The sequence below is a fragment of the Maniola hyperantus genome, chromosome 25 (genome assembly GCF_902806685.2).
Source record: "Maniola hyperantus chromosome 25, iAphHyp1.2, whole genome shotgun sequence".
NCBI lineage: Eukaryota > Metazoa > Arthropoda > Insecta > Lepidoptera > Nymphalidae > Maniola > Maniola hyperantus.
This window is the reverse complement of record NC_048560.1, coordinates 1,187,743-1,212,833: the sequence shown is the minus strand read 5'-3', so window position 1 is coordinate 1,212,833 and position 25,091 is coordinate 1,187,743. Positions and strand designations below refer to the sequence as shown.

The window sequence follows — 25,091 nt, the reverse complement described above, 5'->3', positions numbered from 1 at the left end:
CACGCCTGCTGGAATCCGATTGCGACAATCGTGATTCGCATTCCGCGGTTAGCGACGCGAAATGTCAAAATGTCCCCTAAACTATGAGAAATCTAGATTGGTATTTAATTACGAGTACTTATTTGCTATTCCAACCGATTACTGGGAATGTATTTTAATACTATTTTTAGTTCTTCTTTGTATGGTGTGGTGTGACAAGGATGGATAAGACAAGGAATGAATATAAATAAGGGGAAGTTTGAAAGTTGCGCTGATGACTATTAGTGTTGATGACTATGGACCATGTCAATACTAAGAAATCTAAATTGTATAAAAGAAAAGGGTGACTGACTGACTGATCTACCAACACACAGCTCAAACTACAAGGATCTGGCAGAAATTTGGCCGCAGCTATTATGACGTGGGCATCCGCATTCCGCTTTGAAAGGATTTTTGAAAATTCAACCCCTAAATAGGGGTGAAATATAGCATAGCTATAGCGAGCATAAGCTAGTATTATATAGGTACGACTAGCTTATGCTCGCAACTTCTCTACTATTTCACCCCCTTAGGGGTTGAATTTCCAAAAATCCTTTCTTAGCGGATGCCTACGCCATAATAGCTATTTGATGCCAAATTTCCGCCCGATCCGTCCAGTAGTACCTTTCCCTTTTATATATTTAAGATATAATAGACCATCTTCCGGAAACAACAGGATACCTAGTACCTACATAGCTTGGGAAAAATCTTCTAGCGGGTTATATAAGCTGGTTGTGCGTACGATTGTTAATGTTTAGTTATGCAAGCCGGTAATGTAAACAAATCAGCTAATGTCGGTCAGTCAGGGCGCAATTATGGTAATGATCGGTCATTGTGACGGAATCGCCGGGGGTCGTGATGTACGGTACCGTCAGCACGGAAACGCGAAACAGAGAGATTTGAAAAAACACATGTGAGCAGTTCAGGTAGAATTAGAAATAGAATGAAACAGGGAATGAGATGAATGGCAGAGTATAAGGAGTAGGATGACTAAAATTGTACTTAGAGTTTATTTTTTACAATATTGTTATTTGTTACCAAGTTTTAAAATATTTGACATTTTATTCTACAAATTACATTAGGTAGGTTCATGTTATATTACAGAGAGGGCCAGCGAGATCTTCATTATTTTGTAAAAGTTTCCCCGTATTGTCCGCAACACAAGGAGGAATGATCTGTGACTATGAAGTTTGGATCGTGTTGACTTTGGGAGATAACAGGTAATAAAGGTGTAAGAAAACCTTAAGTCAAAGTACCTCTATTTTTTATATTTTCTTCGGAATTGTATTATAAATCACGTTACGAATTGCCAGACACTTAGTGACGTTGCAGACGTTGTTTAAGGGTGCCAGACAGCCTTAAAACTTAAATAAATGGTCAAACTTTAAGGGCATCTGGCAGGGGGTTGCCACGGTACTAAGTACCTGGTAATGCATGATGTGATTTCTAATACTATTCCGAAGAAAATATAAAAAAATTAGACTATACATTTTGACGTACGAGTTTTTACACCTTTATTATCTGTTATCTCCAATGCCACCATGATCCAAACTTCATAGTCGCTGATCGTTCCTCCCTGTGTTACGGGAAAATGGACAGAGAAACTTTCAGCTTTGATAAAATAACGAAGGTATGGCCCTCACCAGGGTCTTCATTATAAATTGTGTTCATAACTCCCTCTAGTGCCTACACTTTTATGCAATTACTAATTTAATGGGTGATTATGATTCTAAAACTAAATTTAAAAAAAATCCAGATAATATGGTTAGAACAATAATTATCTACCTACAGATAGGCAGAAAAATATTAAAATCTAAATATGGTTTTACTGTAACCATGATCTAAAATAAGTTTAAATGGAATAAATTGTTGTCTGTGACTCAGACCTTTAAAAAATCTAATCTTTTCATGATCACAGCTCGGAATATTACTATATTTTTTATTTTAAGGTAAGTAGGTACATATATAAAACTTTTATCAAATCGTAAAGTATTTTTTGTTGATTGTACAAGTAAACATTCAAAGAGCTAAATAGCTTTACTTTATAGTTATTTTCCTTCTAACCTTACATTTTCTGAGACGTTTTTTTATAGATTTTCATGTAGAAGCGACCTACATAAGGAATCCATTAGACGACTTTGTTTTGGTATATCCAATAAAAAAGTTTGCATTGTAACTTAATTAAAACATTTTTTCTAGGTACCTAAGTACTAGTTTTTTCTTTCAGATTATTATTTTAGCTATAATAATATTACTATTACATTATAATATTCTATATAATATAAAATATTTACTGACTGACGGACAGATCTATTAACGCACACCTCTAACTACCTACTGGACGGATCGGCCTGAAATTTGACATGCACATAACTATTATGACGTAGACATCCGCTAAGAAAAGGTTTTTGAAATTCAACCCCTAATGGTGTAAAATAGGTGTTGGGTAATCCACGCGGACGAAGTCGCTAGTCTTATATAATCTAGTAGTTGATACAATACATTGCTTCTATACAATGTCAGTCGGATGTTACACCTAGCACAACATGTTACCTTGACCTGTGTTTTTGTTCTACCCATTATAATTGGTATTTAGGTTATGATAATGTTATATAATCAATTTTAACTTGCAGTACAATATATTGTATGCTAAATCACTATCCATTAAGGTCTTACGGATTTGGCATTGATAGAGTGACCTAGTTTAAAAAGTCCTATAAGTAGACTATGGAAAAAAGTTATATTAATCTTCGAACTTGGAACCCTTTACAAAAACCGGCCAAGTGCATGTCAGACTCGCGCACTGAGGGTTCCGTAGCGTAGTACAGTCGTATTTTTCCGACATTTTGCACGATAAAGCAAAACTATTATACATTAAAATAAATAAAAATCTGTTTTAGAATATACACGTAAAGCCTTTTCATATGATACCCCTCCTTGGTATATAGTAATGTTACTTTAAAAGTTGAAAATGCTATTTATTTGTTCAGGAACACATTTTAATATATTTTTTTTGTAATGTTAAAAAAATTCACGGTTTTCAGATTTTTCCCCTAATGTTTTGTATAAGACCTATAGGTATATGGTAGGTAGTACCAAACTTCATGATTCTAGGTCAACGGGAAGTACCCTCTAGGTTTCTTGACAGACAGACAACGAAATGGTCCTATAAGGGTTCCGTTTTTCCTTTTGAGGCAAGGAACCCTAAAAATCGAATAAGTATAGATCTTTTGGATTATTTAAAAAGAAAGGTTTTTATTTAATTACCTACTAATAATTTTACTATATTTTATAGTTTCATCATACATATTAAGTAGTATTAAGTAAAAGTTGTCTTTCTCTAAACTAAATTTAGAGTATCTGCATCCTTTTCTTTTTAACAATGCTAAAAAGGGACAGAACATGAACTTTACATTTAAAGACTCTAAATTAAAGTGTACGCTACAAATTTAAACAGTAGGCTCGCGACTGTGCGCTTAAATCACGGGTTTACCATCTAAAAATAAAATTTAAAACAGTCAAACTGCGTCTGTTACTACTAGAAACTACTGTAAAGTAGAAACAAAAATAAGCTAGCTACTCCTGCGCTCCGCCTCTGGAAGGTGCGAAAGTCATTTGTGGGAATGAGTGTAATATTTTATAATAAAATTCCACAAGCAATTTTAGACTTGCCTTTACACAAGTTTAAAAAATGTGTTAAAAATATGCTCCTAAAAAAAAGCATATTATACAGTCGCAGACTATGTAAACGATAAAAAAGCTTGGATTTGACTCGCTCCAGCAATGCACGGGGCTGCAATGGCTTGTATAGTACGGTATAATAACATTGTAAATTGAAAAATTAAAAACAGCAACCGCCGAGTTTCTTGCTGGTTCTTCTCGGTAGGAACGGCGTTCCGAACCAGTGGTAAATTAAATCTACCTGACTATTCATAAGCACTTTTAAAAAGTTTACATGAATAAAAAAAACATTCTATTCTATTCTATTCTATTCTATTCTATTCTGTTCTTTTCATATTACATTAGTAAGAAGAGGATGCGAATACTCTTAAATTAGGTTGTGCTCAGAATCAGTACCAATGTCCAGTAAATCAGACTTTTGTGGCACTGAGTGACCCATTTCTGTCCTCCGCGGACAATAGTCCTTGTCTGCGGAATTTTTATCTTTATGAGTTTGCGTATCCGTAACGGCCTGTTATGGATACGCAAACTCATAAAGATAAAAATTCATTAGTACATACGCAAACCATTATTCAAATATCACTAATTAAAGTTATATAATTATGTCACATAAATATCACGCAGTAAAAAAAAAACAAAGCAAAGATTATAATCATTTCAAAGCCCAAAGGTCAGTTCTACTAAATAAACTGTTTTGAAAATGGTAGATAATTCACCGTGAGAGTTTCGTTGCGTTAGTATTATAAAAAGTAATGATTATTTAATTATAGGTTGTAGGCTGAACGGATGCATGCGTTTGCCTATGAACCACTGACCTCTAAAGTACGCTAGACTTGCGATTGCTGACCTGTTTTTGAAGTACATAACTTGATTTTCGCTCTTTTGGCTCTGATAGCAGCAGTGAGCGTCAAGTGAGCGTACCTACTCGGTACTAAATGTTAGAGACATGTGACATCTGTCAATATAGTGTCAACACAAAGACCATTAGTAATGATTATTTAATGAGGAGGTTTCCAGGCAACGTTCGAGAAAATTTTCATAGATGGCGCTGAAAACTTCCACCACTAAAGGTGAAAAATAATACCTATATCCATATCATCTATGTTTTAAATTTTTAAATTTAAATCGGATGCGAAATTAATTAATTACTTCTATTATAGTTCACAGATTTTGTGGGGAAGAAACGTAAGGAAAATTGCACTGCACGCTAGCTCTTACTCTTCATATCTATGTCATTGATTGACACGACCTAAACATTAAAGCATAGATCATATAGATATAGGTACTATTTTTCATCTTTAGTGGTTGTAAAATTCAGCGCCATCTATGAAAATTTTCTCGAACGTTGCCTGGAAACCTCCTCATTATAGGTTGTAGGCTGAATGCGTTTGCCTATGAACCACTGACCTCTACGAATACAAGTTCGCTGGACTTGAGATTGATGACCTGTTTTTGATGTATCAACGCACAGCTCAAACCACAGAACGGATCGGGCTGAAATTTTGCATGCAGATAACTATTATGACGTAGACATCCAATAAGAAAGAATTTTTAAAAATTCAACCCCTAGGGGATAAGATAGGGGTTCGAAATTTGTGTGGGCCACGCGGACGAAGTCGCTGGAATAAGCTAATACAAACTAAGTATTTATGTGAGGTAGCAAGTGTTATACATAATTTTTTTTTCTACCATAAAGCACCATTATAAAATGGCAGCTTTATTACTACTACCATCTAGCCTATGGGCTAATAAGTAATATTATTCTAGCTTAAACTTCTACTTATTAATTTTTAAATCTAATTTACAGAATACATATATGAAAAAGCTTTTTACATGATTTTCGATACATTCACACGGATCGTGGCCACGATTAAGGCGTCATTACATAATTGTAAAAAAGAACCTTTTTTGATTGCTTATTTTTGAAAAATGTTTTTTAAACATTTTAACCTAAAGACCTACTTTGCTATTCTCAGCTACCTAATGTCCAGGAAAAGTATTCGTAATCGTAATAGGTATTATGAGACTACATACATTATGGAGATAATGATTACTATGAATGGTGTTTCATTATTTATAGATTAAGTTAACATAGGCAAGACATTAAGGTAGCTCAGTTCAGTGCTTTCTCCATACAAACGTAGGAGGGAAAATACAACAATATTCGATAATTGTACGCACAAAACTAAGAATTATATCGATTTATCTCGTCATTATCTAGGTTTATTGATAAAAATATATAAAATATTGAAAAAATATTGATTTAAAAGTTACGAGGCTCAAAAGATTCCTATTTTAACACTAAATTAATGACAACTTTGGGCGTAAATAAATAAGATTAGGGATATGAAAATTCTAAAACAATTTATCATTAGACGTTGTTTATTTATTTATTAGTTGAAATAACTTTACTTTGCAAACATAAATTCAGCAGTTTTTTCTCAAAAATACTTTTCCTAAACCCTTTTCGCGCGCTTGATTTCAGTGAAAATCATCGTGCCTCTCAACTTTCTCATACAATGTCAAGTGAAAAGCAAACATGTTACCCACGTGCGCTGCCAATTTCGGTCGAGCGTCCTGCGTCACCTTAATACCTAAGTTAAAATTGCTCTTTCTATACTATAGAATCTAGAGTAACCTCCTGAACTGAAAAAAGTACTTTTTTTAAGTTTTATCATGATTTTTGCTTGACTTCGATTTGCAATCAATGAGTCGAAAATAGTGAGAAAATTCCAATTTTCTATCAACAGAATTATATTTTACTAGCTTAGCCAAATTTTAGCTCGATCCGTCCAGTAGTTTGAGCTGTGCGTTGATCAGTCAGTTAGTCAGTCACCTTTTCCTTTTATATATTCAGATTTATTTATTATTTCGATAATATTAAAAAAATGTAATTAGTTTTTATTATTAGGTAAATAAAATATTTGCATTGCAAAATAATTTAGTGTCTGTTTAAACTTTAAACGAAATGTAATATCTTTTTGACGTGCATTTAAATAAAGTGATTGATTGATCATCTAGTAATAAATATTCTTTTATTACCATCCAAATACCTTCTACCTAACTAAACTACCTTCTAAATAAATGTTAAAAAAAACATAATAACTATAGACAACTAAAAATATTGCTTCGAGTTAACATCTATTTATTTTGTACAAGTAACTTTTTTTTTTAAAAAAAGTACATCAGCCATGTTAAATGACTAATATTCCCCTTTTTCCTCTCCAACTAAGCGTGAAGCTTGTGCTAGGAGTAGGTACGACAATAGTGCAACGGGCGGGGTTTGAACCGTCGACCTTTCGGTTTTCAGTCCACTCCTTTACCAGTTGAGCTATTGAGGCACATGCACATTGTGTACTGCCTACATATAATTTTTTTTACTCCCTTTTCTTAAATAAAATCTTTCTCTTTTATGTAATATAAGTAGGTACTTGCTTGATTTTAATAACCAAATATGACGCTCTCAACCACTTATTTAGTATTTTATGACCATCATTAAAAACATGAAAATACTTATCTTTTTATTTGCGTAAGTCCGAACTTTGTGCCCGTAAATTGTCGCCATTTCGCTTTTTTTTAATAAAACCTTTATTTCACAACTTTCCTCGGATACCAAAATAATATAAAGTTTAATCAACATTCTGAGATAACATTTAGCCGTTTAGTACATTTGAATCCGGTTTATTTTGTACCTTTTGTACCTACTAGAGGATGCCCGCGACTTCGTCCGTGTGGATTTAGGTTTTTAAAAATCCCGTGGGAACTCTTTGATTTCCCGTGATAAAAAGTTACCTATGTCATTTTCCGGGATGCAAGCTACCTCTGTACCAAATTTCAAAATAATTGTTTAAGCGGATGCTTTAAGAATCCCGTGGGAACTCCTTGATTTTTCCGGGATAAAAACCTATGTCCTTCCCTGGGATGTAAGCTAACTCTGTACCAAATTTCATCAAAATCGGTTAAACTGTTGGGCCGTAAAAAGCTAGCAGACAGACAGACAGACACACTTTCGCATTTATAATATTAGAATGGAGTATAGATTAAGATTATCCTTCCGACTTGTTTGAGTGCTTGTCGGACTTTCACATACATACATACATACGAATAATCTACAAATTAATAAAATTACTATTGCAAAAGTTTTCTCTGAGTTTGTCTGGATTGAGTCTGTTTAAAGCCTGACGAGAAAAATACATAATCTCTATATATAAAAATGAATCACTGAATGTGTTGCTGATCGCAAATCTCGAGAACAGCTCAACCGATTTCGCTAATTTTTTTTTAATAATATTCCTTGAAGTACGAGGATGGTTCGAGAAAACTTAAAAAAATTGCCTGAAAAAGAATCGACTGTTAGGCGGTATGAAGTTCGCCGGGGCAGCTAGTATACCTAATATAAAAACGATATTGCGGCTATAAAAAGTATATATAAAATCAATAATGTTCGTCCGTCATAATTCCCATGTAACGAAATATGTAATAATTATCTTGTCATAACAAACGCGTATTCAATCTTAGAGATGATTTGTGCGATGTTATTTATTAAAGTGTTTTTATTTATATTGCGAAAAAGCAGAATGGCGAAATATCTAAACTGAACTGCGATTAGAACACTCTTTGTAAGCATCAGAAAAAACTCGGTCAAGTGCGAGTCGGAATCACACACGAAGGGTTCCGTGCCATCGTAGGTACAAGGAAATAAAACTTTATTATTTTTTTAAAGCTTCATGGCCTCCATTTTGTCAATTTTTAGTAGGTATTTATTGTTATAGTGTCAATAGAAAGACACGTTCTGTGAAAATTTCAACTCTCTAACTAACTAACGGTACACGAAATACAGCCTGCTGACAGACAGACGGACGGACCTGTGTTACTAGATGATGGCCGCGACTTGTCCGCATGGTTTTTTCTTTAATTCCATGGGAATTCTTTAATTTTCCTGAATATAAAGTAGGATGGATGGATTCAGGATGCAAGCTATCTCTATATACCAAGTAGATGGTGCCCACTGCCCACTGCCCACAATTTCGTCCAAAGGGACATAAGTTTTTTTTGGGATCAAAAGTAGCCTATGTCAATCCCTGGGATGCAAATTTCGTCAATCTCATTAAATGGATGGGCCGCGAAAAGCAAGCTGACAGACAGACACGCTTTTTCATTTATAATATTAGTATGGATATCAGTATGTCGTAAGAGTAAAGCAATAACATAGACCTTAAAAATAAGTGGCCCGTAACCAAAAATTATCTCAAAATCTGCTCAATTACATACCAAAGGAGATGCATCTTAATAGAGGCGTATGTTTCAAATATGGAATACATTATGTTATGTAATGTCTACAGGTCAAGTACATTAGATTACCTACATTTATTTTAATAAAAATAGCGAGCAAACGAGCAGGCGGGTCACCTGATGTTAAGTGATTAGATTATCGCCGCCGCCCATGAACATTTGCAGCACCAGAGGAACCGCCGAATTTGTTGGTCCGCATGGATAACACAACACAAATTTGAAACCCCTATTTTACCCCCTTAGGGGTTGAATTTTCCAAAATCCTTTCTTAGCGGATGTCTACGTCATAATACTTAGTTATGCATGCCAGCAAATTTCAGCCCGATCCGTCCAGTAGTTTGAACTGTGCGTTGATAGATCAGTCAGTCAGTCACCTTTTCCTTTTATATATTTTAGACGAAGATGTACCAAAATGGTTCAGTTACAGTTTTATTATAATACTAGAGGATACCCGCGATTTCGTCTGCGTAGATTTAATATTTTAAAAATCCCGTGGGAACTTTTTGATTTTCCGGGATAAAAAGTAGCTCTTGTCCTTTCCAGGGATGCAAGCTATCTCTATACCAAATTTCGTTAAAATCGGCTGAACGGATGAGCCGTGAAAAGTTAGCAGACAGACAGACAAACTATAGTATGGATAAGTATAGATAAAGTCTCAAATTGATCCACCTTGAAATAGAATCTGGGACCTCACACTTATCACGGCGCGCACCAGGGAAGTCCTAATAGGTCGAATAATTATTATAAATTTTAAAATTACTTTCGCTCCACAAATCCGCAAAAGTTAATCCACTATAATTCAGGCTTACTTCAACAATAACGTTTAAAAAATCACATAAAATTCACAATATTTTTAAGTGACAAAGGAGCAAAACGTCGCGTCGTAAAAATATAAAAAAGTGAAATGTATTTTGTAATAGGCTCAGGTTTTTTGGAGGTTATATGAGGAAAAATAATACTTAAAAAGTAAATAAATAAGATCTGCATCTTTGCGATTTAAAGTTGACTATAACGATCAAGATCTTACATGTAATTAGTATTTTCAACTTTCAAAGTAAGATAACTGTACCAAGTGGGGTATCATAATTTGAAAGGGCTTTCTTTATTTATATTATGCATTATAGTTTTTGAATTATTGTGCAAAATGTCGAAAAAATACAACTGTAATGCAGTTGCATTTTTTCGAACCCTCGGTGCGCAAGTCTGACTCTCACTTGGCCGGGTATCTTTTACAAAGATTGTACTGTCAGGCAAGTTTAATGTATTTTAAGATTTGATGATTAGCTTCGGTGATGGAGGACGGAACTTCTCAACGGGTAGCAGGCCGAAGTTCCGGTAGTAGTAGTATGATACTGTATCACAATATAAGACTGACTGTCTCGTAAAATAGAAATAGAGTTTCTTACCTTTCTTGATGAGTTGTTCATTTTCTATGTTAAACCTGAAAAAGACAAAAATTGAATTTAAATTAACAAAACAAATATTAATTAAATATTTAATTACGAAACCAAATAATATTTATCTAATTAAATAATGCTAATTAAGTAATGGTTTTCTTTACTGCAATCTCAACTGGTGGTAAGTGATGTACCGTCTAAGATGGAAGCGGGCTACACTGGAAGGCGTATGGCAGTTTGTATTAATCCACACTCCTTTGGTTTCTACACGGCATTGTACCGGAACGCTAAATCGCTTGGCGGCATGGCTTTGCTGGTATGGTGGTAACTAGCCACGGCCAAAGCATCCCACCAGACCGGACCAGAAATTAGAAATTGTAAAATTCCAAACCCTTGCCAGGAATCGAACCCGGGACCTCCTACTAATAAGACCACAGCGCTTACCACTGCGCCAGGTTGTATGAATAAGCAGAAAAATATCCATATCTACTTTTTATTTGAGGGCAATAATTAATATTACGCATTAATAATTAACATTCCGTTAATGATTAACATTCTAATAGTTTTTGCCACACATAATAAATCATTTAATTAACTGGCAGACTATAAAACTATAACCATTTAATAAAAACTGATCTATTGATGTTCTTTATGTCTATACAACTATTTCTAATTTTTGAAACCTAAAGTTTAGAATTTGTGTAATTTTATAACACGATGGCAACAGGCATTTTTGAGTAACTTTTAGTATAATAATAACAAAGTTTTTTGCCCAATGTCGATTATAAACTCTCTCTCATCGTAGGTCAAAATTATCGTCATCGTAGGGCTTAGAAATAAATAAAAATCTTTTTTTGAATTTATTAATGAAGCTACTTATATTAATATTTTTTGAATACTTTAACGTTACGGTTGCAACTCGCAAACGAAATTTTACTTAGCGGTCGAAATTTAAAAAAAAAAAAAAAAATTGATAGCCAATCAGTAGGTATGTAATCTGTTGATAAGTAACTTAGCGACGTTGTTATTTGTCAAAAAAGACCATAGGTACAATCTTTACCAAATAACAGCGCGTGCTAAGTAACTTATCGACAAATTACAGAGAGGACTGACTATTAATTTTGGCCGTACAAATATTCCAAAGATATTGATGGTGTGACAGATGAACGGACTTGGTCGCACCATAGGGGTCCCTTTTTACCATTTTCGGAATCCCTTAAAAAACTGCTATAATACGGTATTTGACAACTAGTCAAATCAATAACTTTTTATCAAACGTCAAAACGCGCACGGGAACGAAACTGGAATGTGACGTCACATCATAATGACGTACTTTTTAGTTTAATCGATAATTTAAATTAATGGTTATTACACTTAGAACTAACAAGGACGTGGATTTTACGTATTTTGGAAGACCCTCTATTTAAAAATCACTGAGAAATAATTTATTCTGATGTAGTCCAATACCCAATTGTCGGGTAAGAATAAAATAAACTTTTTTACGAATTTCATACCATATATTTATAGTTTTGTACTTAAGTAAAGGGCAAAGTGCATTTAATTCAATTTAAACCACTTTGACTTTACGATAATTCGATCGTAAAGTTAATTAATGCTCTTACGAAAATTACTTGCCGTTTTCAAGTTAAAATTCCTTTGTACCTATCTAAATAAAACGTGAACATTTATGTAGGTGAGTTTAATACTAATATTACCTATAAATGCGAAAGTGTGTCTGTCTGTCTGTCGGTCTGCTAGCTTTTCACGGCTCAACCGTTCAACCGATTTTGACGAAATTTGGTACAGAGGTAGCTTGCAACCCAGGGAGGAAGGACATAGGCTACTTTTTATCCCGGAAAATTTAAGAGTTCCCACAGGATTTTTATCATCATCAGCTAGTTTAGGATAAGTACCTACTGTTTGTGAAAGAAAAATAAAGATATTTTTGTTTTATTTTATAGCTGTGATAGCCTAGTGGTTAGGACGTCCGCCTTCTAATCCGAGGTCAGGGGTTCGATACCGGGCACGCACCTCTAACTTTTCGGAGTTATGTTAATTTTAATTAATTAAATATCATTCGCTTTAACGGTGAAGGAAAACATCGTGAGGAAACCTGCATGCCTGAGAGTTCTCCATAATGTTCTCAAAGGTGTGTGAAGTCTACCAATCCGCACATGGCCAGCGTGGTAGACTATGGCCAAAAACCCTTCTCACTCTGAGAGGAGACCCGCGCTCTGTAGTGAGCCGGTGATGGGTTGATCATGATGATGATGATGATGAGTCTTAATAAAGTAAGTACATTAAGCTAGTTCAAGCCAGCAGTTAGTAAAGTTAACTGCAAGTTACATTGCAGTTGATATGCCGAACTCGTGATGCGCTGGTAGAGGAAGGTCGTTTGCAGGCATGCGGCGTGTAATTGCTCTAGGCTAGTCTGGGATTTAGACCTTACCTAGGTTCTAAATCAGAACTGTTTTCAATTAACTAGTTTCTCACATAATATTATCCCAAAAAGGACGTGTGGCCCAGTTGTTTCGACAACCTCTCTGGCGCAGTGGTAAGCGCTGTTGTCTTATTAGTGGGAAGAGGTATGGGTTTAATAAAAACCGGTCAAGTGCGAGTCAGACTCGCTCACTGAGGGTTCCGTATACTACCGTCGTATTTTTTCGACATTTTGCACGATAAATCAAAAACAAGCATAAAAATGATTAAAAATAAAAATTAATCTGGTTTGGAACGTGCAGGAAAACCCTTTCATATGATACCCCACTTGCTATACTATCTTACTTTGAAAGTTGAAAATACTAATCATTTGTTCATGAACACATTTTTGTTTGTAATGTAACCACATATTTACAGTTTTCGGATTTTTCCCCTTAAGTGTGCTATGAGACCTGCCTACCTGCCAAATTTCATGATTCTACGTCAATGGGAAGCAATCCTATAGGTTTCTTGACAGACACGACAGACAGACAGACAAAGAAGTGATCCTATAAGGCTTCCTTTTTTCGTCTCGAGGTACGGATACGGAACCCTAAAAATGAATGACTTGTTTCGATGCATCGTGAGTGCCCTTGAACTTAAATGTCAAAGACCTTGCGATAACAGTAGTGCAGAAGATTTACTTGTTAACGCTATTTTATACAGCTTTTGTTAATATTATCTAAATATCTAAAAACGCTGTGAGAGCCTAGTGGTTAGGACGTCCGCTTTCCAATCGGAGGTCGGGGGTTCGATCCCGGGCACGCACCTCTAATTTTTCGGAATTATGTGCGTTTTAATTAATTAAATATCACTTGCTTTAACGGTGAAGGAAAACATCGTGAGGAAACCTGCATGCCTGAGAGTTTTCCATAATGTTCTCAAAGGTGTGTGAGAGACCCGTGCTCTGTAGTGAGCCGGCGATGGGTTGATCATGATGATGATGATAATGATCTAAAAGGAAAAATGACTGACTGACTGAATGACTGACTTACTGACTGAAATCAGTAAGTCAGTCACCAAAAAAATCTTTGAAAAAATTGAAAATTCAACCCCCTAAGGGGTAAAATTGGGGTTTGAAATTTGTATAGGTAGTCCACGCGAACAAAGTCGCGAGCATAAGCTAGTTAAATCATACGTATTACTTAAGAGATTTTTTTATTTATTTAAGAGAGAAAAAAAGGGTGAGATTTTCAATGCGATGCATATTTACCATTTTTGATAGTTGTTTTGTTTGGTAAGGATCTGATTAATATCATATTATCAGAGCGTAGCGAGACCACTTATTATAAGTTGGAAGAATCGACTTTCAACCAAATAGGTATAGTAGACAGAGTAGATGAAATCCCGGGAGAGCTTTTTGATTTTCCGGGATGAAGTAAGTATGGATGATGAAAGAAGAAAGTGAAGAAGGTGATAAGTGAAGTATGGATGATGAAAGTATGGATCTATATTGCAATATTAAAAGACCAGTCAAGTGCGACTCGGACTTGAGGGGTTCTATCGTACAAGATATAATTGAAATTTTATATCTTGTACCTACCTATCCTCTCTACCTATTACCGTTCATGAGGTACAGCCCGCTGACACACAGACAGGCAGACGGATGGACGGACAGTAGTTATATAGTAATAGGGTCCCGTTGGAACTCTTCGGGTACGGAACCCTAAAAATTGTTGTTTATCTCAGTCAAGTCAATGAATGGCATCTATCACCAGATAGAAAAGCTTTCTTGCCCAAATATGTATAACAAAAACATAATTTTGCTCATACGTTTGACAACAATAAACCAATTATTTACTTTGATAATAAGAGTCGTGAATCGTGACTTTGTAAATTAAGCATTAAATTGATTATTTAATATTATATAATTAGATAGGTATGTTAATTGTTGAATTCTTCGTTTTTTATTATTACATTTTTTCCTCTTGAATGTAGGTAAATTTTTAAGTAAACAACCATCCATCCATACATCATTCCATCCACCATTCCATCCATCCATCATAGCATTCATAGCCGATCATAGAGACGGCCGACCACAGATTAGAGAAGCTCTAATCTCAAAGGGGTCCGAAATCCGAAAGGGGTTAAAATAAATAAGGAGTAGATAACCAGTAAATACTGACATAATAATATGAGTAAATATTTAGCGATAATCTAGAGCCAAAAGAGCCCTCATTTGTACTAATTCCCATATTAAGTAAAAGAAAATATAAAAAATTCCATAAGCTTGTTCAAAGTTTATGAATAGAGCGAGAATTCTGAACACGTGGGAAAACGCATGCGAATTTTAATATTTTGCATAATATAATTTATGCACAACGCCCTATCTTTAACGTGTGGCCAGGCTGATCCGTTGCGCAAAAAATGGGCCAGCCCTTCTGTCACCAGATGAGGCTATTAATCGCGGTGAAATGTCTCGTAATTTTTTTAGCACTAAGACTCCATGGCCCCAGGGTCTCCACGGCAAACGGAACAAAAATGTTAACCTCGATAAGATGTAGCCAAATATTAGCGATAATCTAGAGGCAATAGAGCCTTTATTTTTACTAATTCCCATATTAAGTAAAAGAAAATATAAAAAATTCCATAAGCTTGTTCAAAGTTTATGAATAGAGCGAGAATTCTGAACACGTGGGAAAACGCATGCGAATTTTAATATTTTGCATAATATAATTTATGCACAACGCCCTATCTTTAACGTCGGGTAAACAAAGCATAATTTGCGAACCATCTCGTTTTGAAATAGTCCCACGCTGTTAGATTACCTACGTTATGTTTGTTGTAATTTAACTTATATACTAACTAGCTGACCCGCCCAGGCTTCGCTCGAGTTGAATTTAGAAAATCGACGTGGGGGTTGAATTTCCAAAAATCCTGGAACATGTATTTCTTCATTTGTGACCGAAAACCCAAACACCAATTTTCATGCAAATAACTTGAAAAATGACGGACTTTCATACAAACTTTCAACCCCTAGTTAACCCACTTAGGGGTGGAATTTCGAAAAATCCTTTCTAGTGGATACCTACTCTTTACAAAAACATACCCTCAAAATTTCATGTCTCTAGGACCAGCGGTTTAGGCTGTGCGTTGATATATAAGTCAGTCAGTCAGGACTTTGAATTTTTATATACATAGAAGAAAGATATTATAAAGAGGTAAAGTTTTGTAAGTTATTTTGTAGGGGGCAATCTCTGGAACTACTGAACTGATTTTGAAAATTCTTTCACAAGTAGAAAGCTACATTATTCCTGAATGACTTCTTTCTTTCTTTCTTCAAACAAATTAGAGATCCTTACGAAAATTGTAAATAAGCTACCTAGCTAATTTAAGAAATTATTATGGGAGGCCGAAATCTTAACCACTGTAAAGACTTTGGCTCCATATTCGGAGGGTTCGGAAGAAAGGTTAAAATTTTGACTTTCAAAATCGGTCAGCAATCCAGTGACCGAGTTGGGTCAACGTTTCTTAACCAGCACAGTCAACTGATATTGACGCACTGACATAATTAGGTCAAATAAATACTAATACTTGTGTGATAAATAACATACTAAAATACTGGGAGTTTTAAAAGAGATAAAACTTTTCTTTCTTCATAAGATCGAACATTATAGAATGCCCTTCTTATTAATTATAATGTTTTGTAAATTCATAAAAATACTTTATTGTAGTTTTAAAATCATAATGATTATGTTTAACCACGATTTCAGTTGCTTAACTGTGTTTAAAACTTTAAATTAAACTGTGACGAGCCGCACGCGCGTTGAACTTTTGGCAAATAGGGCAGATTTGAGTGGACACTTTTTTAGTACATTTACAAAATTGAGAATTAGGTTTTTTTCTTTGTTTATTAAAGAATTTTATATCTATGTACATGTCAGCCCTATTATAATCTAAAAAAATCCGCCTGTAGTGGGCGGATTTTTCAGTCGTTAAACAACTCAATTCAAATTATGTACTAAACCTGTCAAAAGTCATTTATTTCTCAGTTAAAGATTTATTTACAAAAAAATCTAAATAGTATTTAAATACATATCAAAAATTGCGGAAACGGCAGGATTCGAACCTGCGTCTCCTTGGCTTAGAGATCAAATCGTTGGGCGCGATCCCAGGAGACGCAGATTCGAATCCTGCCGGTTCCGCAATATTTGATATGTATTTAAAAATAATTTGGAAATGTCCTTGAAGTATAAGTTAATAAGTTAATAACACTATCATAAAAAAATATAAATATTTAAAAAAATTGCGCAAAATTAATGACATTTTTCAGATACACTTTTTCATGACGTTTCTTTCTTTCATTCATTTTGGCACCACATCTTTACATCTCAGGCACAAATCCTTTCTTTCACTAAACACTCTAAAGAAAATAAAAAAAAAACAATCACCTCTACACAAAGTTCGTCACTAACCACTAAACACACGCACTAGACTGTACGGTATACTACGGCGGTAAATTCGCGCGACTGGTGGTGTGAAAGGCAGGCAGATCTTTTATACTATAGTCCTTAGCCTACAAGGATGTTCAGAGGGGCCGCTTCCGGGGTTTTTTGATCGCGTTTCTCACTAAAGAGGATCACGAAAATAGGTTTTACCTACAAGGGAAGGCTTTAAAGTTTAAAAGAAAAAACATTAAATTTTACTTGTATTTATTTCTCTTAGAAAAAGCATTAAGATCTAGTAATTATCTTTGTTAGATCATAGATCCTAATAAATGATACAACTTGCATACATAAATAATATTCTGTATGAATACTAGGTGATGCCTGGGAGTTTGTCCACGTGGATTTAGGTGTTTAAAAATCCCGTAGAAACTCTGTAATTTTCCGGGATAAAAAGTAGCCCTGCGCCAGGGAGGTCGTCAGTCGATGAACAAACAAACAAAAAAACAAACTTTAAGATCTATAATAATATTAGTAGGATGATTAAATTAAATGCAAGCTTAAACACATACCTACGCAATAAAATAATATAATCTAGTAATAATTAAACGTAATTATTTATGCAGATAATTGTACGCATCCGACGATAAATGTTAATATAATTATTAATTATATCATCTATTATTATATCTTTATATTAATTATAAATAATTTATTAGGTATTTATCTTTTCTTATCTTAAATAGGTAATAACCTATTAGGTAGGGTGCGCAAATGTGAGCTAAAAATTTAACCGGCATGTTTCCTAGGTTTTATTTAACCGTCATCATAATCAAGCTATCGCTGGCTCACTACTAAGCACGAGTCTCCTCTCAGAATGGAATGGGTTTGACTATCGCTGGTCAAGTGCAGATTGGCAAACTTCACAGACCTTAGAGAACATTATGAAGAACTCTCAGGCATACAGGTTTCCTCACAATATTTTCCTTCATTGTCAAAGCACGTGATATTTGATTCCTTAAAACGCACATAACTCCGAAAAGATAATATCACGTGCCCGGAATCGAACCCCCGACCCCCTGAATAGGAGGCCGACGTTTTTACCACTAGGCTATCACCGCTTACCCATGCTTAAACCAATAATTTGTACTTACAAATGACTCCTCGCGCGCCATTTTAACTCTATGGATTGACTGTCGTATCAAAAGTACGGTTCACTTTTAAAATAAGGACTAAAAAAATTGACACAAAAAGTTAAAATAGCCCGTGAGCAGTTAAATTTTACGCGTTATACTCATTCTTACTTTTTTTTTCGCTGGGAAATGCTTTTACGCATCCCCTCCGGAAGTAACGCAATTGACCACGTTTCTTCCGGGGAGGTATGTGGGACTCACTGTAACACACCAGAATACCCACTAAAACCCAGCGGACACGGCAACGCCATGATGAGGCGGCACAGGAACGCAGTTTGTGTACTACTATGCCGTCTCAGTGGTACAGTCACCTCTATAATCATATATACAACTAGGTTAACCGATCTCAACAAATTCTAATTCAAAGTTTAGCAAGTGTTTTCTGAATTATAATTTCTAATGTGCTCACACCGTCATAACCGCATAACCATCTCAACAGCTGTAATTATAATACTGCTATAAACAATTCAACATCTACTAATCTTTGCCCAGAAATTACCGGCTTACGTAAAGAAACTTGTAATAGGTAACAATTCAGTTTTATTGTAATGTTAATGTTAAAAACCCTACGCCACGATGAGTTTATTTTGATTTGAGTTTAGCTAATCAGACCCTATAAACCAAATCCATTTTTTGGCGCGGTTAGGGTGACACATAAATAATAACCCTTATGTGATATGACCCTGTACCTTTTAGCGTTTAAGCTATTAATAATAATAATTATATCTTGTACTTGAACAACAAATAATAAAATTAAATAAACATAATATTATAATGAAACGAAATTATATAAAAATATTGAAATTACATAATGATAATAATTCTAACCTTCTTAAATAAGACCTTGATGATTCAGACAGATTTTCTGATACCTAGGATACCTATGATGTAAGGTGCGAATACGTGTTTTTGTTCTAACTAGAGGTCTAGGACAAAATCATTTGGAAAACGGTGTTATGCGATAGATATAAAGTAACTTCACAATAATTACCATCTTATTGATACGTACGTATCCAATTTTGTATACAGCATCATAATATTAATAAACCTTCATTAGACAAAGATAAATATTGTTACAAGACAGAAATAAGTAAGAGTAAAAACGAAACAAACTCTATTTATTATTTAAAGGTAATAAGAACTTTACTGTTTTTTTAATTGGTCATGTAAACCTTTCGTAATTCGAAAACATAATATGCTTACTTAGTCAATATTTACTAAGTACATCAATTTGATTAAAAATCGGACCATTAACTAAATCGTAAGGTGCAGCGAATAAAGCAGAATGTACATTATTTTGTAGATTTTTCTTTAATTTATAATAACAAACTTAATTATCACATACGTAATAACATAACATAAATAATAATACTACTTAGTTGTTTACAACAGAAATTATTGATGAAATTCAAACAGAAATCGATTTTTTTAAATCAAATATATTTTACAAGCGCTTGTGAATCGTCACCGAATCTACTGAGATTTTTGAAGAACTATCAAAAAGAATAAGCAAGTCTACTTGGGATTGACCTGTTAGCTCTATTAATGAGTGCCTACAGCCTACGTTATAAAAGAAACCTACTGTCAAAATTTTAAGATATTTACCCCAGCGGTTTAGGTTAATCTTTTTATTACAAACGTTTAACCAGCGTTTAACTGACTGATATCTATTAGTGCACATCACTAATAGATATCAGTCAGTTGGTCCGGAAAAGTCTTTTTATATTATGTATAGAACATTATAATGTATTTTTTAACGTAAGTATAATGTAATAGTTACCTAATTAATTATTTCAGAGTAAATCAAATTGTGAGTTTAAATTGTGGTTGTCTCTAGAATAACACCGTCCTAATCGTTGACCGATAATGATAAATGATGATAATATTAAATTAATATCACCACCCGTTTGCCATCCATCACCATTGCCACTTATGTTGTGTCATAATGGCGGGACCAGTGGCTGATGAGGGATCGGGGAGGAAACGGGGAGGCAGGGCGCACATCCGCACAGCCCCCGCGCCAAAGTCTGAGCAAAGTCAAAGTGCGCTCTATAGATCTCAGTCTTTTACCCCCTTAAAGAGGGTGGTTCAGTTCAAATACCTAGGGCATGTGGTGTCTTTTGACCTGAAAGATGATGCCGACATAGAGAGAGAACGCAGGGCATTGTCTATTAGAGCGAACATGATCGCTCGCAGGTTTGCTCGTTGTACTATTCCTGTAAAAGTAACGCTCTTTAGAGCTTATTGCACTTCTTTTTACACGAGTAGCCTGTGGGTGGACTACACGCAGAAACAGTACAATGCCCTGCGTGTTCAGTACAATAATGCATTCAGGATGCTAATGGGTCTGCCTCGTTACTGCAGCGCGTCGGGTATGTTCGCGGATGCGCATGTGGATTGTTTTTACACTACCATGCGTAAACGGTGCACATCCCTGGTGCGCAGGGTACGGGCTAGCCCCAATGGCATCCTGAGGGCATTTGCTGACAAGTTTGATTGTCAGTACCTGAACCATTGTCATATGGTGCACGTGCTGACTAATCAAGCCTGTCTTAGATATAGTATTAGGATTGGGTAAATAGTTATAAGATTACTAACAATAGTTTTTAAGGCGTGTGTACTAACAAATTATGATCGTGTTTTATGGTCGAAATAAAGGATTTTTATTTTATTTTATTTTTATTTTTTTAGTGTCTGGCAATACATGACGTGATTTCTAATACTATTCTAAAGAAAATGAAAAGAAAATTAGACTTCATACTTTGACATAAAAAATGTGTTTTTATAAAATAAAGGTCTGGCACGCGCTGGCTCTCTCTCTATATGTAAATCTCATCAAATACCTACGCATTGGTAGCTACATTCTATCTTTGATGTATAACTTCAACAATAGTTTAATTCATCAAACGGATGATTGACAGGCAAAGGTCGTGGATTCGTTCCCAGGCGAGCTACTTTGATAGAAGGACGCGCGGCGTTTAGAGCGTAGGAATGTCATATTGATTGTTCCATTATGATAGCACCTTCTACCTATGAGAGTCTAATGCAAGTAGGTATAAAAACCAGCCAAGTGCGAGTCAGGCTCGAGCACCGAGGGTTCCGTACTACAGTATTATTATTTCGACATTTTGCACGATAAATCAAAAACTATAATCATCATGATCACGGGTCTCCTCTCAGAGTGAGAAGGGTTTTGGCCATAGTCTACCACGCTGCCCAAGTGCGGATTGGCAGACTTCACACACTTTAGAGAACATTTATGGAGAACTCTCAGGCATGCTGGTTACCAGTGGCGTGCACAGGAGATCAAGCCAGGGTATGCATTTAGGTATGAACTTGTTTTACGGCAGGTTATAATGAAAAAGTAAGCATTGATTTCTTACAATGAGGGTAAGCAGTGCGTTTATGCTTCTATGAGCTGCACGCCACTGCTGGTTACCCGGTACTGGTTTTCCTTCACCGTTAAAGCAAGTGATATTTTAATTACTTAAAAACGCACATAACTCCGAAAAGTTAGAGGTGCGTGCCCGGGATCGAACCCCCGACTTCCGATCGGAGGGCGGAAGTCCTAACCACTAGGCTACGACAGCTTAACTCAAAAACTATAATGCATAAAAATAAACGAAAATCTGTTTTAGAATGCTGCTTTCATTTCGCTGCAGTTCTGTCGTAGAACGGTGAAGGAGCAACGGATTGTGGAGCGCCACAGCACACTCTCCAAAATATACCCACAGAGTACATTATATATACTGGTAAATATACCCAACAGAAGAAGGCAGGCTACATTGCGACAGTCTACAAGACTGGGCAATTTCGCCTAAGTTGTGAATGAGTATACTGAGAATTCCTTGAGAAAATTCAATACTTTATTGTGGGTACTTAGTACTTTATAGTATTTTTTTATAGAAAAATGGCGAGCAAACCAGTAGGCGGGTCACTTGATGTAAAGTGATTACTGCCCCACCGCCCATGAACAGTTGCAGTACCAGAGGAACCAATGCGTTGCCGGCTTTTAGGAATTTTTTGATCCGCCCCTTGAATAACCCCATGTTGTAATCTAATGGGAACATTGGCGAAGGGAGTTGATTCCACAGTTTGCATGTGCGTGGAAAAAAGATCTGGCGCAACGGGCGGTCGAAGTGCACCAGACACCTATGTGGTGAGGGTGAAATTGTTTGCGGTGGCGTGCGGTGCGGTTGTCGAAAATGGCGGGTGGAAAGAGAGCAAACAACTCTTCAGAGCACTCCCCATTATAGAGGCGATAGAACACCCAAAGAGAGCTTATATCTCTGCGATGCGTTGATTCCAACGAGCCGGTTAGTTTTAGATCGTCCAAAAGTCGAACAGCAGAATTATTTTTGACTAAGATAAGCCGGGAAATGAATCGGGCTTCGATATCGGCAGTTCAGACTTCAGCATACTAACAACTCATTTGATTAGACTATTTAATTTTGCTATGGTTTTTCCGTTACATTCTTACTTATGTAATATAGAGCGCGCGTACATCTAATTATAAGAATATAAATAATTAACATATTTATGCTAAGCCAGTGCGTATGTAAGTTATTGCAGTGTTACAGATGATGTAGTGTAATCACAAAGGTTATGTTACAGTGAATCAGTGCATTCCAATGAGAGTGAATTGCGTAAAGGTTGTGGTGGGTGAATTGCGTAGAGAATAATAATATTATAATGAATTGTTGTTTGTATATTATAATGAATTGTTTAAGGCGGCCATTTTGGAATTTACAATTTTATCAAAGATTATTTATTCTATTAAATATACTTAAATCTAAATTAAAAGTAAAACTAAAATAAATTTAATTTAATCTAAAACCTCTTCGAGACCACCACAGCGAGGCATTGTACCCAAGATGCTGGCAGCATTACCCCTTTGGAAGTAGACAACTTTTTTATTTCGGAAAATCAAAGAACTAGACTGCATCATCACATACCAGGTGAAATTGCGCTCAAATGCTAATTTGTATCTGAATAAAAAAAAGCTAAGATTCCATGTCGGAAGACACTGAGGCGTTAAAATGGCTACCAAAGACGCAACTTGAATGTAATTGTTTTTAAACTAACAAATCGTAAATTGTAAACCTTCTGAAAAATAAAGTCTTATTTATTTATTTATTTATAAGATTTCATTTAGCCTTCGAGATGAACTACCCACAAGTATGTATATATTATGTGAGTAATGCACGTAATTTTTCTATTCATCCTCTAATGATCCATCAGCGATCATAGTACTTAAGTAATGATCGTCAGTGATCATAATTGAATGATTAACTAAATAAATTACATTTATTAACATCGTGAGAATTTTTATAAATAATTTATTGCATTCCTAGTATAGTCCTTACTCGTATGAATTATTTTTTACAAAATATTTCGTTTCATTAGTTAGGTAGTTAATTATTTCGGGTGCAACGATTTCTGCTTATTTAGTTAATTATGACTCACCTATATGTGATAAATCCATACTAATATTATATTATAAATGCGAAAGTGTGTCTGTCTGTCTGGCTGTCTGTCTGTCAGCGTGTTGTATCTCGTACCTATATAACCTAGTAGACAGTGGCGTGCAGGTCAAAGAGGCATAAATGCACTGCTTACCCCAGTTGTAATAGCTCAATGCATATTTTTCATTATGACCTGCCAGTAAACAGGTTCCTACCTAACTAATGCATACCCAGGCTTCTAACTTCGTGCGCACGCCACTGCTAGTAGATACAGAGTTGAAATTTTCACAGAATGTGTATTTCTTTTGCCGCTATAACAGTAAAATTATAGAAATTTCAAGATGGCTGCCATGAATTAAAAAAAGTGTTATTTCTTGTACGGTTTTACGAACTATGTGCCCTGCCCATTGCCACTTCAGCTTCGTAACCCATTGAGCTATATCTATGGGTTTATGAGTCATAAACTTCCAAAAACTACTTCTATGTCAGACGTCATCACACAGTATAATGTTCGCGTGTTTGTACAAATGCTATTAATCTTGATACTTGAATGCAATTATGACAAATGCAGTGGGTAGAGATTGTTTTGAGCCCTATTGTAACTACACGACCATAGAATACGAAATAAGCCAATAGAAATGATATCTGATATTGCATTCTAATATCGTTACACGTGTCGCCGGTTTTATGATACCCTAAAATCCAAAGTCCAAAGTTTTCGAACAGAGCATGTTCCCAGTGATGACATCATGGGTCCGAGACATGGTCGCTAACTATTAGGTAGGTACTTAGTTCACTTTGCTATGAGTCTCATAAGAAAGCTCAGAGTCACTCAAATATTATGTAGGAGTTTCTTTACGCGATCAAGGCAGAAATAAGGAGATCCGTAGGAGAACTAAAGTAACCGACATAGCTAAGCGAGTTGCGAATTTCAGCGATGATGAAACATACAAATATCGTTAGCATCTATAGTAAACTAAACTGTAAGGGCGTTTATGCACTCATTCGTGTTCGTTTTCGTAAAAATACGTTTGTGCACTAATTTGGTGGTATTTTGACGGATCCGTATAAATATGAACCAAATTAGTGTTTATCAGCAGGCAAGGTTAATTAGTGCACAAGCGTATTTTTACGAAAACGAATACGAATCGAATACGAATGAGTGCACACACGCCGTAACAC

The 25,091-nt window shown here is 35.3% G+C and overlaps 2 protein-coding genes across 3 annotated transcripts in view; one reads left to right on the top strand and one right to left on the bottom strand.

The window, feature by feature from the left end:
* LOC117993876 (cuticle protein 21-like) overlaps positions 1–17,331 on the bottom strand; it is a 45,727-nt gene extending 28,396 nt beyond the window's left edge. Inside the window, exons 1-2 of the mRNA XM_034981749.2 lie at positions 17,258–17,331; positions 10,398–10,432 (exon numbers count right to left, since the gene is read on the bottom strand). Of these exons, the coding sequence (XP_034837640.1) occupies positions 10,398–10,418 (21 nt within the window). The 5' untranslated portion in view covers positions 10,419–10,432; positions 17,258–17,331. The remainder of the gene's footprint in view (positions 1–10,397; positions 10,433–17,257) is intronic.
* The window catches only part of LOC117993801 (zinc finger protein 59-like), a 77,835-nt gene that overhangs the window by 38,895 nt on the left and 13,849 nt on the right, over positions 1–25,091 (top strand). The window lies entirely within an intron of this gene.